Raw genomic sequence first — 15,508 nt, 5'->3', positions numbered from 1 at the left:
GCCAGACCCCATACAGGGCAGGCTCTTGACACCATGCACAGGAGGGACCCCCTAAACCCTTCTGCCCCCACTAGTCCTGGTGGACACCAGCTAAGCCTTGACTGAGGCCAGTGTGCATTGGTACCGATGGGCAACAGACAGAATGTGGAAACCAAAAATATCCATTACACCACCAAATCAAGAAAAAATTCCAGCCAGAAAAAAAAAAAAACAGTAAATCAAAGACAATCAGAATTTTTTAAGTAGAACCTGAAAAACTATTATTGAAGTGATAAAACTCATGGAAGCAAATCACATCAGAATGGGAAGAACCATGGATGACAACCCAAGAGAAAATAGGAGCCAAAAGCAAGAAAATAAGAAGCTAAATACCAAAATAGAGCAATTATTAGAGGCACTATGCAAAGAAAAGACCACAATAGCCCAGTAAAATACACAATATTAGAACTAAAGGCCACAACAATTGAGTTAAACCACACAACAAATCAAGTAAAAATTGTAATAGTTGAACAGAAGGACAATATAGCTGAGTTAACAAATAGTATTGAGGGAATTGCAAGCAGAACAGAGAAAATCTTTATGTGTCTTGCATCAGACAGAGGACTGATAATCAAAACACACAAAGAACTCAGGAAAAACAGTCCCATTGAAAAATGTAGGGAAGCCATGGGCAGAAGAGATCCGAAGGACTGACACAAAATGAAAAATTCTTCAAAGATACTTGATGATCATGATAATGCAAAAAAAAAAGAGAGAGAGAGAGAGAGAGAGAGAGAGATAACAGTTTACACCTGTGAGAATGTCACACATTAGAGAAGACAGAAACACCAACTGTGGGGGAAAAGAGACATTGATATGTGGAAATGTAAATTGCTCCAACCCCCTATAGAAAACAGTCTGGATGGCAGTCAGGCGGTAGTGCAGCCTGGCATGAAGCACAAGGTCTGGTGTAAGAATCCCGGCTCCCCACCTGCAGGGAAGTCGCTTCACAGGCTGTGAAGCAGGTCTGAAGGTGTCTGTCTTTCTCTCCCCCTCTCTATCTTCCCCTCCTCTCTCCATTTCTCTCTGTTCTATCCAACAGTGATGAATGACATCAGTGACAACAACAATAACTACAGCAAGGGCAACAAAAGGGAATAAATAAATAAATATTTTTTTAAAAAGAAAATAGTCTGGAGATTCACCAGAACTCTAGAAGATGGACCTTCTTTATGACTCAGCAGTCACTCTCATAGGGATTTACCCAGAGAAAACAAAAACGCCTATCTGAAGAAACCTATGCACGCCAGTGTTCATAACAGCATAGTTTGTGATAGCCTAAACTTGGAAGCAACCCAGATGCCCAAAGACAGTTGAATGGCTAAGGAATTTGTGGTACATATACACAATGAAGTACTCTGCTGCTGTTAAAAGTTATGGTTTTATTAGCGATTTTATGTTCAGTTGAGTGAGTTAAGTCAGATAGAAAACTGCCAATACTGAATGACTTCACTTATAGGTAGAACTTAAGGATAAAGGATAGTAAGGGTGGACATAAGGTGAAACTTGGACTGGATGTGGCATATCGCACCAAAGCAAAGGGCTTTGGGGAAGAAAGGAAATGGACAGGATAAAGGGACACTGGGGCCCTGCTGTGTCTTCTAGACACCAATCAAGATGAAATGTTGTACTTATGAGTTAAAGACTATACTGTAAACCATTAAACCCCCCCCCCCAGTGAAATTTTAAAAGGAAGGGAAGGAGAAATGAAGGAAGAAAGGGAGGGATGATAGGAAGGAAAGGAGGAAGACTGGACAGGAGGAAAAGAAAAGAACGGTGGTTATGTTTTTGAGCACTGGATAGCCATTACTTCTAATTGTTACTGGATGGACAAGTTCGACTCTCATGGTAGATGTAAACCTGGGCATTAATTATTATAAATTATTTTTAAAGTTTTGAAAGTGGATAAAATCTCCATAAGTAGTAATATAGATGGGGACAAGAAGGACACCAAAACAATTTGAGATCCAGGAGGAAAAGGGTAACAAAGAAGACAGGCAGCAACCTGTGAAACAGTGGTGTGAGGGGAAGAAGGGAGGGAGGGAGGGAGGGAGGAGGGAAGGGGGTGGAATGTAAGAGAGAATCTACAAAATCCTAGTCAAGTAGCCTGTGTTTGAGAAAGTCATTTGCTGACATAGCAGTATGGACTCCTAACAACTTAACAAAGAACACTTTCAGGGTAGAGCCTGACAGTATAGAAATCTGAGTAGAGTAGGGTTTGGGTGGAGAAGTGGAGGGAATCATCAGATAATCCTTTTGAGAAAATTTGCTCTAAAGGGGAGAATAAATAGGATAAGAAGGAATAGAGAGGGGAGTCGGGCGGTAGCGCAGCGGGTTAAGCTCATGTGGCGCAAAGCGCAAGGACCAGCTTAAGGATCCCGGTTTGAGCCCACGGCTCCCCGCCTGCGGGGGAGTCACTTCACAGGCGGTGAAGCAGGTCTGCAGGTGTCTTTCTCTCCCTCTCTGTCTTCCCCTCCTCTCTCCATTTCTCTCTGTCCTATCCAACAACGATGACATCAGTAACAACAGCAGCAACAATTAAAAAAAGACAAGGTCAACAAAAGGAAAATAAATAAATGAAATTAAAAAATTTTAAAAAAGAAGGAATAGAGAGAATATAGTATTGAAAAAGTTTTTAAGATGACAAACACTTTGTATGTTTCTTTGGTGTTTATAAGTTGATAGGAATGACTTGAAGAAATCATTAAAAAAAACAGATGCTAGGGGGCCCGTCGGTAGCACACCAGGTTAAGCACACATGGCGCAAAGCAGGAGGACTTGTGCAGGGATCCCAGTTTGAGCCCCCAGCTCCCCACCTGCAGGGGGATTGCTTCACAAGTGTTTAAACAGGTCTGCAGGTGTCTTTCCTCCTCTCTGTCTTCCCCTCCTCTCTCCATTTCTCTCTGTCCTGTACAACAGCAATAACAACAATGGCAACAAAGTGGAAGGAGTAGCCTCCAGGAGCAGTGGATTCGTAGTTCAGGCACCCACCGAGCCCTAGTGATAACTGTGGAGGCAAAAAACAAAACAAAAATACCTGATGATAAAGAGGAAAGAGAGGCGAGATAATTTTTTTATTTTATTGATAAGAGAGAGAGAAATTAACAGATGAGGGAGAAATCGAAAGGAAGAGAACGAGAGACCTGTAGTACTGTTTCACTACTTGTGACTCTTCCCTTGCAGGTGTGTGTGGGCGGGGGTTAAATTTAAGTACTTGTGCATGATAAATAACATGTGCACTCAACTGGTGTGCCACTGCCCAGCCTCTAAAGGGGAGATCTTAAAATGTGAGCGGATGTGGGAATGGTGATGATGTACACTCCTATTACCTTGTAGTCTCGTAACTCACTACTTAATGAATACAAGAAAAAAAAGTGAGAGGAAATGGGAACTAGACCACATGAGATTCATCCTTGTGTTAGCCCAGAACCCCTGTATCCAGTATAATAGGAAGGCAGAAAACACTGATGTGGATTGACAGAGAATCCATCTATAGTGTGTATAGAATTGTAACTGAAAAGTGAGAACATTACTGTCTGTATTTATTGTAAAAATGTGCGTGTCACTATTAACCTAAAAAGAATGAACCGAGACATGTGGTTTTGTGTCAAAATTCTGAAAAAAAAATCTCACTATTTTTATGCTTGGCAATATAATTTATTTTTGTTTTTTATAGAAACAAAGAAATTGAGAAGAAAGGGTGGATAGAAAGGGAGAGGAAAAGGGAGATGCTTGTAGCACTGTTTCTCCCCTGTTAAGTCTTCTGCCAGTAGGTGAACACCAGGGGCTTGAACTAGGCTCCTTGTAAATGGTACAATGTGTGCCCAAACCTTAAAGCAAGTTATTCATAGCACAAGTTTAATAGTGCAAGTCCAGGACATCAATAAACTAGTATTTTACTGATAGCTTCCATGCATTATGTAAATATCTGCTTTCATAAAAGAATTGGATTATAATTATGTTGTAATGCATATATGCCTAAAGACATAGATTAAACTATAAGACAATAGTAGGTTAGAAATGTTGATAAAATTTTTGCCAGCTGTGGCATTGACTCTATAGCAAATAATAATGTAAATTGGTTAAGGTACTATAAAACTGCAGAGTTATCTTTATCAGTGTATTTATAAACTTAAAGTAAAAAAATTAACAACCAGGACTGGGGGGGTGCTGATGGCACACCTGGTTGAGCAACCTATGCTACTGGGGTTCAAGTCTCCAATCCCCACATGCAGGGGAGAAGCTTCACAGTGAAGCAATGCTAAAGGTCTCTCTCTCGCTCCTTCTCTCTCTCTCTGTGTGTGTGTGTGTTTGTGTGTGTGTGTGTGTGTGTATGTCTATGTGTGTGTGTGTATGTGTGTGTGTCTCCTCATTCCTCTCAGTTTTCTCTCTGTCTTTATCCAATGAATAAGTAAATAAATAAAATATTAAATAACAAATAATTAAAAGCAACACTGTTGAAATACCTTAAACAAAATATCATGCCTCACTAAATCTTACATAGTACAGTGTAAATTTTGGTGTGTATAGTCTGCACGGGAACCAGTTTGCTTAGCTTTGAACCAGTTTACTTAGCTTGCTGTATTTGTTTTCACAATACATTCTAGGAGCTGGGGAAATGGTTTAGTGAGTAAAACTTAATGCTTCCACATTTGAGACTTTACATGCTGGAGTAGTGCTGGCACTGTACATGCTGGAGTAGTGCTGTGTTCTCTTTCTCTCTCTTTCAAAAGAAATTAATCTTTTTTTAAAAAAGAAGCAAAGGGGAAAGAGAAAGGAGAAGAAGAAACACAAAAAAACAGAAGTAGCAACTCAGGCTGGTGAAATAGCTTGCATGGATACTGTGCTACTTTGCCATATACATGACTCAGGTTCAAGCCTATGCCCCATGGCATTGAAAGAAGCTTCATTGCTATGATGGGTGTCCTACCCCACCCCTTCTCTTTCTCCTCTCTTCTTCTCTCTCTCTGTCTCTCTCTTCCTCTCATTTACAAAGCTTTCAAAACCACAGATGTTAACAAATTTTAATTATCAACATTAATCTTTAGGGCCCATTCTTTACTTTGTAGGTTACTTTTACGCTTATTGTGGATAAAAAGTAAACTATAGAGGTTTGTTTCATATATCCTTAAGAACTGAGAAAATTGAGAATTTTTAGAGAATTCCAAGTTAAGTTCATTAGTGACTTCCGCATTGTACTGTTATAGCCACGGTTCTAAATTATCTTCCCTCCTTCGGCAATCTTTTAAGTTCTTGGAAAGTTGCTACATTACAGAGAAAGATTCCATTGAAAAGTGATGTAAAGGAAAGAAAATGGATATGAACAAAAGAGAACATTTTGTATGTAGCATTTGAGTTTGTCTTTCCTTTCTGGTTTTAAATTTTATCTTTAATAAGGGGAACAAAGAGGTACCTGTTGCAGGGAGCATCTGCTTATTGTTTCTTCTCACTGCATTAAAGATGTTTTGAGGTGTTTGAAAGCAATGCACTACAGCATCTGGGAGCAGAGAATTAGGGTGACATTAGACATTAGGGTACAAGATGCTGATTAACTCTTTCCTCCTTCTTCCCATACAAAGCTGAGCAGCTATTGTCAATCTCGATAATGACTAATATTATTCTGCTGAACAATTTGTAATAGGCAAAACCTGGAAGCAACCCAGGTATCCATCAACAGATGAGTAGCTGAGCAAATTGTGGTTTATATCCACAATGGAATACTACTCAGCTATTAAAAACGGTGACTTCACCGTTTTCAGCCGATCTTGGATGGACCTTGAAAAATTCATGTTGAGTGAAATAAGTCAGAAACAGAAGGATGAATATGGGATGATCTCACTCTCAGGCAGAAGTTGAAAACAAGATCAGAAGAGAAAACACAAGTAAAAGCTTAACTGGAATTGGCGTATTGCACCAAAGTAAAAGACTCTGGGGTGGGTGGTGGGGAGAATACGGGTCCAAAAAGGATGACAGAGGACCTAGAGGGGGTTGTATTGTTATATGGAAAACTGGGAAATGTTATGCATGTACAAGCTATTGTATTTACTGTCCTGTAGAATGTAAAACATTAATTCCCCATTTAAGAAATTTAAAAAAAAGATTATTCAAGTCTATGTAACAGTGGTATTACAGTTCAGAATCATATATGTGAAAAGTTTGACACAGTATATGTTAAATAATCATATCAGTGTATGAGGGAGGCATTGTTTAACAGACTGGCATGATTTAGGATAGTATATTTGAGTGGCCTTAGAAATAGGGCAGGCAACATCCATGTTCAGTGGAGAAGCAATTACAGAATCCAGACTTTCCACCTTAAGGAATTTTGGTTCATATTCCCACTGGGATAAAGAATGGGGAAACTTCCAATGGAGGGGGATGGAACATGAAATGGAACTCTGGTGGTGGGAACTGTATTGAATTGTGCCTCTGTTACCTTAAAATCTTGTTTATTATTATATGACTAATTTTTAAAAAAAAAATAAATGAACCAAGAGTGTGTTGTGTGTACACACACACACACACACACACACACACACACACACAATTGGTGTATTGCACCAAAGTAAAGGATTCTCAGGTGGTGGGGAGGGTTCGGATTCTGGAACATCATGTCAGAGGGCCTAGAGGAGGTGGAATTGTTATGTTGAAAACTGAGAAATCTTCTACATGTCCAAACTATTGTATTTTATTTTTTGCTACTATATTTTATTGTTGACTATAAACCATTAATCCCCTCAATAGAAATAAGGAGAAAGAGAGAGAGAGGAAGGAAGGAAGGAAGGAAGGAAGGAAGGAAGGAAGGAAGGAAGGAAGGAAGGAAGGAAAGGAGGGAGGGAAAGAAAGAAATAGGGCAGGGGTAGATAACATTATGGTTATGCAAAGTGACTCTCTTACCTAAGAACCTAAAGTCCCAGGTTCAGTCCCTAGCACCACCATAAGCCAGAGCTGAGCAATGCTGTAGTAAAAAAAATAAAATTAAAAAAATGAAAGACAGATATCAAAAGCTAATTGGTGCTCTTAATGGGTGCTTCTTCTATACAGAGATTTCCCCCTTCAGTTCCCTGAACATGAACAGTACTTCTCCAATTGGTCAATTAGACCCTAAACCCCAGACTTGGTCTTCAAGTTGTATGTTCTACTTTTGAAGTACTTCTGGTGCTTTGGACATGTTTTCATATGGGAATCCTCTGATATAATTCTGGAGTACTTTTGTTTTTCAATGGTACACATCTAGTTTTTAGAAATTATGAACCTTTATCCAGCTAGAGTTGGAAATGCAACTTTAGACTGAAAAGACTGAAGATTTGTTGAAGGAATATAAATGAGATAACAGGATTCAGTTCACTTGTAGGAAGTTCACTGGCAACAAGGGAGGTGCTGAGAGCATGAGAGACTGAAGGCAAAGATACCAACTCATCAGTATTACAAAATCCTGGTAAAACTAATGAGAGCTCACTGAAAATAATGCGAAAGATATTAAATATGTGCTGTATGAGAGGAAAAGTGAATCCTTGGCTGGGTTCTTCCTTGTTTTATAAATGTGCAATGAACTTGGACTCTCAAATTGAGATGCTATCATAAGAAAACAGACAGGAGAGAATTCATATTTTCTATAATATTTATACAAATTTAAAGTTTATTATAGTATTTAATATTTATATAATGTATTTATATTTGTAAATAATTTGTAAGGCATTATATTCTATAAAGAATTTTTTATTGTATTAGATTTCTCCTTTTTAAATTTTTTATTATGTTTATTTACTTATTGGATAGAGAAGGTTAAAAATCGAGAGGAAAGGGGAGACAGAGAGGGAAAGAGACAGAAAGACACCTGCTACCCCGCTTCACCACTTGCAAAGCTTTCCCCCTGCAGGTGGGAACCAGAGGCTTGAACCTGGGTCCTTGCACATTGCAACATGTGCGCTTAACCAGGTGTGCCACCACCTGGCCCCTTAGATTTCTCCTTTTTTAGAAACTTGCCTTATACTTTCATTGAATACTTTACATACTTAAGATATATAAAACATACAGGATATAAAAGCATTTGAAATTATTTCATTCACTTAAAATTTCTTTTTAAAATAAAATGTCTGCCAGGCCTTAGTCATGTTTATGTTGAAGTTCACCCTTCGTAATTCTGGCCATTTCCGAGATCAGACGAGATTGGGCATGTTCAGGGTGGTATAACTGTAAACTGGCTGTTTCTATTTCTAGTCATATGTCTTGATATTTATTTTAAGTGGCAGCTTATGAAAGATAGAATTTAGCAATAATTAGAGTGGCATGAGTCTTCTTTTGAGCTTGGGGTTGCTGGGTGCCTTTTCTTTGAATACACTTTTTTTTTTTCATGCTTTTCTACCTATGTTGTGGATGTGAGAATAATTCTATGAAAGCTATTGTCTGACCTTTTAGAATGGTGCTAGCTTTGGCAATTGCAAACTAACTGGTGTATTAAACACCACTGAAATAAAGTAAATGAGTCTGATGAAAGCTTGGAACTCCTGAGTACTACAAATGTGAAAATTACCAACAGATACCATTAGTTGAAACTGAGTCTCCTCTAGCATATTTGTGAAAGTTAAGCATATAATGCTCTATTTCTTTCTTTGGCTTCATTTGTTTTTAATACAGTGTTGAAAAAAGGCTCGGTCAGTTATAATAAGCTTCTGGCATGTACTTCATGAATGCTTTGAGTATTCTAGATCTTTGAAATTATTGTATTCTATGCTTTGTTATATGTATTCATTGAAAATGTAGAAACAAGTTATTACCAGAATATTAAATATTTCTTTATCATTCATACTTCCAGATATGAAAACAGTCACTTCCCTACTGAAAATAGTAGTGAGAAACAATCATTGAATATTAAAAATAGAATATAATATTTTCCAAAAATTTTGTTGGACTATGAAAGGATATTATTTGCATTTTCTTAAAAATATTAGTTTCTCACTACAGTGTGCAAGACCTGGGTTCAAGCCCCTGGTCCCCACCTGAGGGGGAAAGCTTCACAAGTGGTGAAGCAGGGCTGCAGATGTCTCTCTGTCTCTCTCCATCTCTCTCTTCCCTTCCCCTCAATTTCTCTCTGTCTCTATCTAATAAAAATAAAATAAAGTTTTAAAAAATAGATATTAGTTTCTCATATGCTGTCTCCTTTTCCCTTTTTTCTTCATTGGGCAGTTAGTGGATTATGGTATTATGATTCTGATTTAATTTAATAACATATGTCGGTTAACGTAAACAATTGATATTAGCTTGAAAGGATCATAATGGTATTATTAATGATTTTACAATATTTAGCTATTTTTGGAATATAAGTACTTACTTTATAATTTAACTAAGTAATTCATGTATCTCTGAATAAAGTTACAGCTTATCCTTTTAACCATTTTTCTGATTCCTAAACTGTGTATTAAACAACCTTCACTGAAAAGTCAAGAATTTTCAACATAGTTGAAAGAATGCAGAAACAATCAGATGCATGTGTAGATAGTTATAAAATAGTTATCTAGAAAATTTATCAGAATAAAACATTATTTGTTGTTATTCTATTTACAGGTTCAGGTTCATGTCGTTTTAGTTATTCAGATCCCAGCATCATTGTGTCATATGCCAAGAATAACACTGCAGACTGGATTCAGCTTGAAAATATTCAGTATGTTATTAAACTATTTCTATAAATCCTAATTTAAGTAATTTTTTTCTTTCCTGTTTGCTTTCATTCTACCACTGACTCTATTCTCCATCATGGTTAAAAATAGTCTGGTAATTAATTATGTTGAATTTCATGTATGTCCAATCTTGAAGATGTTATTACATGTATTATTTCCTCACTGTCAATAATAGCTGTAACATACTATTTTTGGTGAATGTACATTTAAGGTCATAATTTACATGATGGCATCTTTTAAAAAGTAGCATCCTCACCCATTGTTCTTGGTTGATCTGATTTATATAGTTTTAAGAAAATATCAGATTGCCACCTAAATTTCTTCTAGCCTATGTTTATAAGTTAATAGGCATTGTTTCTTTTCTTCTATTCTCTAGTTCCAATATTTTCCCTCTAACTTTGCTAAAGCCAATTTTAAAGCTGTGTTACCATAGTTGTGATGGCACTAGTAATCATTTTGTACATTTTTATTTGAAAAAATAAAATTGAGAATGCTTGAAGAAGAAGCTCATTCAAGTTTATAATTGTTAGTTAAATCAACAAAACTCAAATAATTTTTACTACTACTGCACAATGTTAATGCTAAGAAAGGTGCTTAATTTCAAGTATAATAAGATATTTAAAGGGAAAATACTTTGAATTTTTTAAAGTAATTCTTTTCTTTGGTTTAGTTTTTATATTAGTATAACTCAACTAAAACATTTTCTATCGGTTTTATGATATTTTTTCTTTTTTTAATATTTTATTTTCCCTATAGTATTTCCATATTAAAATATAGGTGATTTATTTGTGGGAACAGAATAAATATTAAAATTTTAATCTTTAATACAAAACCAATATGTTCAAAGTTCATAGCAGTATTTCAGTGTTTTGAATGTCACAAGGCTTTAGTCTAACTAAAAATTGAGGGAAATTATTTTAACTTACAGAATTTTATATATTGTCTACTATTGTGTCAGGGCCCCTATAATTTAAGGACGTTTATATAAGCTCTGACATGCTTTTCTAATTTACAACAGAGCATTTTTATATACTTTTAAATTTCTAGTAGTTACTATGAATGCATTCATATTAAATATTTTAATTTAAATGACTATAGACAAAGCAACATGATATTGGAGATTTTACCCATCCCTTTATTTTTTTTGCTTTTCAATGGTTAAATATCATAGTTTAGATAATTGTGGTAGATGATGTCTGCTTAAAAATAGTTGCATACTTTTGACTAACAAATAATGAATGTGCACATTTAATTATAATGTAATTTCAACATATGCTACGTCAATTGATTCCACTGAGATTTTCACTAAATAAGACTTAAATTTTAGTTTAATGAGTCTTAAATTTTAGACCATCCTCCATACTATGATACTAATTTGTACAAATTTAAAAGTGAACATATTTTCAATAACTACCCCAAAGTATAATATATTGTGTTCACTGTTTTAAATCATCTTTGAAATGGTAAATATAGTCATCATGAAATATTTTTTTAAATGTAATTAATTACCCCCCAAAGGTAAGGTACACCATCTATAACCTACACTGACAACTATATGGATATATATGTGTTTCACTGGTGAGTGAGAAATAGGTCTTTTCTCTAGTCCTTTCAAAATTGATGTATAGTAAGTCCAGGATATTACTAGTTTGCATTTTAGTACCACTTTCAATCTTGTCTATACCAATCATTTTTACTGTAGCAGGATTCTACTTTAGTAAAATAAAAAATTCATAAAAGCACTTAGTAATATAGTAGAAAGGCTTACATTCTAACAGATAAAATGTAAAAATAACATTAAATTATACCACATTTTAAACAATTGATTTGCATGAAATTATGTAGAATTAAAGTACTGAGTGCTTATGGTAAATTGCAAATTTCCTATAGACAAATCAAAGTATATGTTATAGAAACAAAGTAAATACTATGGAAAGATTATTATTAAACACAATATACAGAAATCTCTGATGATGCAAAATTTCAAAGAATGAAACTTAAGATAATTTTGTATTTTTTTTCTCCTTTTTCTTCTTTCTAATATTGATTAGCTGCTTTAGTATAGCAGCCATGTGCAAAACACTGCTGAATACACTTTGATTTGAGTTTCCTTTTTTCTTTTTCTTTATTGGGGGGATGGCAAACGCTAGAAGAAGATTGGGGGGATTAATACTTTACAGTCAACAGTAAAATACAGTAGTTTGTATGTACGTAACATTGCTCAGTTTTCCACATAAGCCCCTTTAGGTCCTCCTCTGCCATCATGTTCCAGGACTGAACCATGTTCCACCCACCCAACCCCAGAGTCTTTTACATTAGTGCTATACACCAAGGCCAGCCCAAGTCCTGCTGTGAAAAATAAAAGAACTTATTTTTCAAGTTATTTTCCTTGAATATTCATAGTCTTGCCTGTACTAAAAGTGGAAAGTAGAACTCTTGAAGGCATTTAATATTTAAACCTATTATTCCATAGGAAAATCTTTATCATCAGCATATGTTAAAGGTTTATGGGATAGGAGATTTTCTTTCACCTGCCACATATATATAATTTTTAAGATACTGAATCTATGAATTAAATTAAGAAACAGAATTGACCTGTAAGAAAAGGCATTAATTACTGAATTTTATTATCACACCAAATTCTGTCTTGCTATGTTTCAGAGCCCCTTCCAATGTGAGCACAATCATTCATATCCTCTACCTTCCTGAAGATGCCAAAGGAGAGAATGTCCAGTTTCAATGGAAACAAGAAAATCTGCTTGTAGGTGAAGTGTATGAAGCCTGCTGGGCCTTGGATAACATCCTAGTCATCAACTCAGCTCACAGACAAGTCATTTTAGAAGACAATCTTGACCCAGTAGACACGGGCAACTGGTTGTTCTTCCCAGGAGCTACAGTTAAGGTTTGATCTTTCTTTCATTCCTCTCCCTCCTAAAATCTAAATCTCAAGAAGCCATATTATACAGAGATAACTTTTTTTTAACCTAAGCTAGTATTAAAGGAATATTATTCTCATTTACTTTATCCGCCCCCCCCTTTTTAAGGGTGGAATCATTAGTAAAAAATAAATAAATAAATAAAGATAAGTATGGGTTTATTCATCCCTAAAGCAAATGATTTTGGGGGAATCACAGGGTTCCAAATACAGGGTTCAATATAGAGACTAGAACTACAGAAAGATAAATATGTTTTCTGTCTTCAAAATATGTGGTATAGTTTGATATATCAGTAGCCAGATCAAAAAAAAAAATCAAACAAAAAAAACTATACTTGTAATGTTCTAGGAAATGTTTAAAGTGTTATGAAAGTATAGCTCTGGTACCAAACCAAACTTGAAGATTTAAGACTCAATGAGAATAGATAATTAGAGCAGAGGCTGAATAGTAATTTGGTTTTGTCCAGATGGGAGGAATACTGTTTCTTAAATCAGAAATCACATACATAATGATTTGAAAAAGAACGCACAACCCACAGGTGCTTGATTAGTGTTCAACATACTCACCTAATAGAATTGGAGTTTGGACTTGATCAGTAGTAAGAATATAAATGCCTTGCAAGTATATAAAGCTACTGTACAGTTTCAATTTTACCTTACAGGTGATAAGGAGTCCCTGAAATATTTTATTAAAATAAATCAGATTTCTTTCTTTCTTTTATATATTTCTTTGAGAATAGAGAATGGAATAGACAGGAGAGAGTGTATTTAGGGAGACTAGCCTATAACTATAGTTTATTGCAGATCAAATTACAAGAAAGAATATGAGAAATAAGGATGAATATCAAAAATTATTTAGAAGTGGGAACAGAGAAGGTTAGGGACTAGTTGAGTTAAGGAGGAAATAGCGGGTAAAAGCAAGTCAGGTGAATGGACAGCAGTGTAATTTATCAAAAACGAACTATAGAAAAGAGCAAGGCTGCAGAAATAGATTAATTCACTTTGGATATATTTGTCTTCATGAGTCTGGGGGAAAGTAAGGAGATATATTTGATGTCATCAGGATAGTAAACGTTAGAAATTATCAGATTTTTTTTAATATCGGATTTTTAATTGAGAACTGAAAGTGTGGGCCTACCTTCCTAGGAAGTATGTGGAATAAGAAAATGTGTGTAAGCAACAACAACAACAGCAAAATGGCATTAGACTCTCCACTGCACCCTCTCGTTTCCAGTGTATGAAAAATAAAGTACAAGTGTAAATTAGAGAGGTTTTTGTTTAATGTTATTCACAGGAGCAAAGAATTTTGTGCTGTCCAGGGATGAGGTTATAGGAGCAGCAAATAGATTGTCTAAGACATTCACTGCCTTTTAATAATTAACTTGAATTCTAGGAAAAGGATTCCAAAGTATATATAAAGACCTCCAATGCAGGAACTTCCCTTCTTCTTCTTCTAACGTTTGCCCTTCTTCCATAGCCAGTCAACAGTGTCAGGTTGAGCCTGATGTAAAGTTTCGAGACCTCCTTTGAATCTGGAGAGGTGGCAGTCGTTGACTATGTGGGTCATAGTCTGTCTGTAGCCGCAGGGGCAGTTTGGGTCGTCTCTGGCTCCCCAGCGATGGAACATAGCGGCGCACCGGCCATGGCCTGTTCGATAGCGATTGAGGAGGGCCCAATCATAACGTGCTAGGTCAAAGCCGGGTTGACGCTTGCAGGGGTCTGTGATGAGGTGTTTGTTCTTTACCTCAGCTGACCCCTAATACATTATAACTCAATGGTTAACAAATCAAACCCTAAGCTCTTTACTTAAGGTTTATAAAGTTACATCAGTTGACTGTTATTAGGAACAGGCATCATCTTTGCTTAATTTGAGGGGAAAGAAAACAGTAAAACTTATGGAAGTATAGTCTAACAAAGACTCTCCAAACGTGAACCATTTAGAGAAAAATCTATAGATTTCCTTTCTGTAGGTATAAATAGGAACTTTCTGAGGATATCCCATGTTATATGCCACACCATTCCACTGGGAAAAGAAAAAAATCTCTCTTTGTTCAACATTGAAAAGAAGATGCATAAACCCAGTAGACACATAGAGACCTCAGGGGCTAGTTTTCACATCCTTTCCCAAGATGATCATTTATCATTTGGTCTCAGTACCTTTTACTCTGTAATTGTATTTTTTATGCCTCATTTTACAAATCATTATAGTAATCTAATTAGCTATTTGGTTTCTTAATGTTTTACACTTTGCTACCAGCCATGATAAAAATGCATGAAGTCTCATTTGCTGTAGTAGTAATGTTTAGTTTAATTATGACTTTTGCCCTGTGACTGCTCATTCTATATATCCATAAGCTTACACATTTGAAACTTTCCCAGAAGTCTATGCTACTAAGAAAAAAAAAAAAAAACGGGGTGAGGGTATAGCATAATGGTTATGCAAAGAGACTTTCTTGCCTGAGGCTCTCAAGTCCCAGGTTCAATCCCCCATACTGCCATAAGCCAGAGCTGAGCAGTGCTCTGGTAAAAAAAAAAAAAAAAAAAAAAAAAAGGCTATGGTAATGACTTGCATTATTGTCTTGGACTTTGCTGTTAAAATTTTTTTCTCTGATGTTTCATTTCAGAATTCAGATAAATAAGAATTTTTTATTTTAACTCATTTGCTTGACCATTCTTTTTTAATATTATTTTTATTGGTGATTTAATAATGGTTTACAAATCTATAAGATTACACGATTCCAGAGGTATAGTTTTACAGAACACCTACCTCTAAAATTTCATGTTATCCCCCTCCCCATGATTACCATAGTTCTTATGAAGTACAAGTGACAGTTTGGTTACTTTTTTTAAAAAAAAT

The 15,508-nt window shown here is 35.6% G+C and overlaps 1 protein-coding gene across 1 annotated transcript in view; it reads left to right on the top strand.

Annotated features, from left to right (window-relative positions):
- Positions 1–15,508, top strand: part of RELN (reelin) — a 561,009-nt gene that overhangs the window by 290,058 nt on the left and 255,443 nt on the right. Inside the window, exons 7-9 of the mRNA XM_060195660.1 lie at positions 7,100–7,170; positions 9,604–9,700; positions 12,378–12,618. Coding sequence (XP_060051643.1) covers positions 7,100–7,170; positions 9,604–9,700; positions 12,378–12,618 — 409 coding nt within the window. The remainder of the gene's footprint in view (positions 1–7,099; positions 7,171–9,603; positions 9,701–12,377; positions 12,619–15,508) is intronic.

Source organism: Erinaceus europaeus, chromosome 8 (genome assembly GCF_950295315.1).
Source record: "Erinaceus europaeus chromosome 8, mEriEur2.1, whole genome shotgun sequence".
In the NCBI taxonomy this organism is placed as follows: Eukaryota; Metazoa; Chordata; class Mammalia; order Eulipotyphla; family Erinaceidae; genus Erinaceus; species Erinaceus europaeus.
Note: the sequence above shows the minus strand (reverse complement) of the source record. Positions and strands in the feature narration are given on the sequence as shown.